General features: G+C 34.8%; 1 protein-coding gene across 1 annotated transcript; it reads left to right on the forward strand.

Annotated features, from left to right (window-relative positions):
* The first annotated feature begins 2364 nt into the window (after positions 1 to 2364).
* LOC141559950 (olfactory receptor 52E4-like) lies at positions 2365 to 3300 on the forward strand. The gene has a single exon (XM_074297605.1). The coding sequence runs from the start codon at positions 2365 to 2367 to the stop codon at positions 3298 to 3300; it is 936 nt and encodes a 311-aa protein (XP_074153706.1).
* Positions 3301 to 4186: the final 886 nt, after the last annotated feature.

Consider the following 4186-nt stretch of genomic DNA (forward strand, 5'->3'; position numbering starts at 1 on the left):
GGCTTATGATTAGCAATTTGAGCCCTCTTAAATATCCTTACTTCTATCTTTTCTTCTTTCTTCCTTTCTTCCCTCTTCCTTCCTTTGTTTTTTCTTTCTTTCTCCTTTTTTCCTTCTGCCCTTCCTTGTGATGATAGCTGGAATAAAGGGGAAAATTACAAGTATTAGCTTGACAAAGAACAGGGAGGCTTCTCATACAGGAATTTCATGGGATCATACATTTAGAGATGAAATATATCTCAAAAATAATCTAATCTCCCCTCTCAATTTTTCAGGTGAATTGAGTCTCATTGAGTTGCTAAAGTCACATGAAAAGTAAGTGCCAGAGCCAAGTTTTAACATGGTACTCTAGTTCCAGATATGGTGAATATGTCTATTTACAAAATATAAATTCTATCTGTATATTTGCATATAGGTTGTTATATATAATAGATACATATCTATATGTAAATACACACATGTGTATGTGCATGCATTTGTATACACACATATTGACTCCCTGGATAAAATCAAGAAGAGTGCCTAGACTGCATCTAATACATACAGAGGAAGTCTATGTTAGATACAGCACCAAAGCATGAATTATGTATAAATCAAAAATCTAAGAGAATAAAACCTGGATTGAAAGTCAGAATAAACAGTTGGTTTAAATACAATTTTTATGTGAACTTTAAGCAAGTTCTAATATTTTTGGTTCTCAATTTCCTTATCTGTAAAATTTAAGGGTTGAACCATCTGGTCTCAAAGTTCCATTTTCAGCTCTAAATTTATAATACTATGACCAGAATTCCTTAATTCCCACAAAATTTCCTTTTCCTATTCTAACCACTCTAGCTATCAATCACAACTGATTCCTTTACATTTAATCCTGAATAAATTGCTTTTATATATCCAGTGTCTTAACACCCATTTCCTTTTCAATTTTTTGAATTCACACTATTGCCACATATTTATTAAAATCATTCACCCCAAAGATTAGCAACGTTCTAATTACCAAACACTATGATTTTTTTTATTACTATAGCTTTTTAGTTACAAGATATATGCATGGGTAATTTTTCAGCATTGACAATTGCAAAACCTTTTGTTCTATTTTTCCCCTCCTTCACCCTACCCCCTCCCCCAGATGGAAGGTTGACCAATATATGCTAAATATTTTAAAGTATAAGTTAAATACAATATATGTATACATGTCCATACAGTTATTTTGCTGTACAAAAAGAATTGGACTTTGAAATAGTGTACAATTAGTCTGTGAAGGAAATAAAAAATGCATGCGTACAAAAATAGAGGGATTGGGAATTTCATGAAATGGTTCATACTCATTTCCCAGAGTTCTTTTACTGGGTGTAGCTGGTTCAATTCATTACTGCTCTATTGGAACTGATTTGGATCATCTCATTGTTGAAGAGAGTCACGTCCATCAGAATTGATCATCATATAGTATTGTTGTTGAAATATATGATGATCTCCTGGTCCTGCTCATTTCACTCAGCATCAGTTCATGTAAGTCTCCCCAGGCTTTTCTGAAATCATCCTGCAGGTCATTTCTTATAGAACAATAATATTCCATAATATTCATATACCACAATTTATTCAGCCATTTTCCAATTGATGGGCATCCACTCAGTTTCCAGTTTCTGGCCACTACAAAGAGAGCTACCACAAACATTCTTGCACATACAGGTCCCTTTCCATTCTTAAACATCTCTCTGGGATATAAGCCCAATAGTAACACTGCTGGATCAAAGGCTATGCACAGCAAAACCTATGATTTTTAGAACCCTTATCTTCCTTGTCCTTATAGTATCATCTGACAGTGTTCACTAACTCCTCTCTCTTCCCCTCTTTTACTTCTCTCATCTTTCAAGACTCACTGTTGTCTTCCTGGTTTCTTTTTCTGAGTCCTTAGGGAGTCAGGTTTGACTTCCTTAAAGAAAGGTGGATATTACTGAAGTTTCTGTCATTTATGTATACCCTCTTCTACAGAAACTTGAGTCACTCTCATGATATCAACAGATACTTCTCAATAAAATGTAAGAGATTATTATCCTTAGTTTTCTTTAATTATTCCCTATAGAAGTATCTATTCCATGGGAGACAGAAGAAAGGTACCTTTAAAATATCTAGATTAAAGCTAGTAATATAGGTCTTCAGAGCCTTTTTCCTTAGAAATAAAAAATGAGAGGGAAATGTTATCACTTGTTTCTATGTAATGATCCAAATCTAAGCTTTGAATATATATATATATATATATATATATATATATATATATATATATAAACTTTTGTATTTTTATTTATGTGTATTTATTTTTCCTTCCAGGTCAGCTCATCAATAAGAAAGACACCAAAGTTTGGCAGGATGTCCCCTCATAATAATACTCACACCCAACCTTCCTCCTTCATTCTAATTGGTATTCCAGGGCTGGAAGCTGCCCATATTTGGATTGGCTTCCCTTTTGGTTCTGTGTACCTAATTGCACTTTTAGGAAACTGCACCATTCTGTTTGTAATACAAACGGAGAAGAATCTTCACCAACCCATGTTCTATTTCCTGGCTATGTTAGCTGCAATTGACCTTGGCCTGTCAACAGCCACCATCCCCAAGATGCTGGGGATATTCTGGTTTCATTTGAGAGAAATAAGTTTGGCAGGCTGTGTTGCCCAAATGTTCTTTGCTCACAACTTCACCATCATGGAGTCAGCAGTGCTTTTGGCCATGGCTTTTGATCGTTATGTAGCCATCTGCCATCCTTTAAAATATACCACCATCCTGACCAATAAGACCATTGGAGCAATTGCAGGGGCCATTATAATCAAGTCTCTGACTTTCATTCTTCCCTTGATTTATCTTGTTTTGAGGCTGCCATTCTGCAATTCCCATCACATTCCTCACACCTACTGTGAACACATGGGCATTGCCAAGTTGGCTTGTTCCAGCATCAAAGTCAATATTATTTATGGTTTGGTTGTTATTTGGATAGTATTTATGGATGTGATTCTTATTGGTGTTTCCTACATCAGGATACTCCAGGCTGTTTTTCACCTTCCATCCCAAGATGCTCGGCTCAAGGCCATGAACACTTGTGGCTCCCACATCTGTGTTATGTTGGCCTTCTATACTCCAGCCTTATTCTCCTTCCTCACTCACAGGTTTGGCAAGAATGTACCTCACTACATCCATATCCTCTTGGCTAACTTATATGTTGTGGTCCCACCTGCCCTTAACCCCATTATCTATGGTGTTAGGACCAAGCAGATTAGAGATCGACTCTTCCAAATATTCAACAAAAAATGATTTATATCTTCTGAGTGTGGTTTTACTGAACTGGGTTGAGAAGTTCCATCCTTACCCATACTGGAGTAAGATCAGGATAAAGTTCTCTATGAGCAGTGAGAGCATAACGCAAGAGTAAACATGTTGGTCTCATTTTTTTTCATGCTGCTTTTGCTATATAATCATGTTTTGTTGATTATCTTTAAGGCAAAAATTGACTTGTTTCAAGATGTTATAATTTTTTGGAATAGTTTCATCTAGATACAAAGAAATAAGTAAGATAGGACTTTCAGAGTCCCTTTTTACCAAACAAATCTATGATGTTATATATTTTTCCTATTGCATTTCCCTTGACATTTGCCTATATTACAAGCAAAATATGAATTAAACATACATGAGCAGAAAATAGATAGAAGAGCAGTTAAATCCTCCCTCATACATTTACTAGGTATGAAACCCTAGGCCAACTACTTGAACTTCATCAGCCTCAGTTTCTTCATCTTTAAAATGGGAATGATGATAATTCATCCTTTAGAAGATTGTTGTGAAAATAAAATGGGCATGAGTTGATGCAAAGGGAAATGATCAGAACTTGGGAAAACAATGTGTACAATAATACAATTGTAAAGTAGAACAATTTTGAAGAATTTGATCAACAAAATGACAAACACTGTTCCAGAGAACTTATGATGAAACATGGTAAGCTTAAGACAAAAACCTGATAGACTCAAAGTCTTATTGAAGTATTTACATTCTTGGAGAGGGATGCAGCTAAAGTGAGAATTTGTTTTGTTTGACTATATGTGCTTTGAAAAAGTAGAGAAAGGTAAGGAAGAAAGAAGTTAATTTAGAAATGAAAATTAAATTAAAATTTTAAAATAACAAAAAAGCACATTCAAATGAGATA

Source organism: Sminthopsis crassicaudata, chromosome 3 (assembly GCF_048593235.1).
Source record: "Sminthopsis crassicaudata isolate SCR6 chromosome 3, ASM4859323v1, whole genome shotgun sequence".
In the NCBI taxonomy this organism is placed as follows: domain Eukaryota; kingdom Metazoa; phylum Chordata; class Mammalia; order Dasyuromorphia; family Dasyuridae; genus Sminthopsis; species Sminthopsis crassicaudata.

Excerpts from the sequence above, each read along its gene's own strand:
- LOC141559950 (XM_074297605.1), top strand. The coding sequence starts at position 2,365 with ATGTCCCCTCATAATAATACTCACACCCAACCTTCCTCCTTCATTCTA.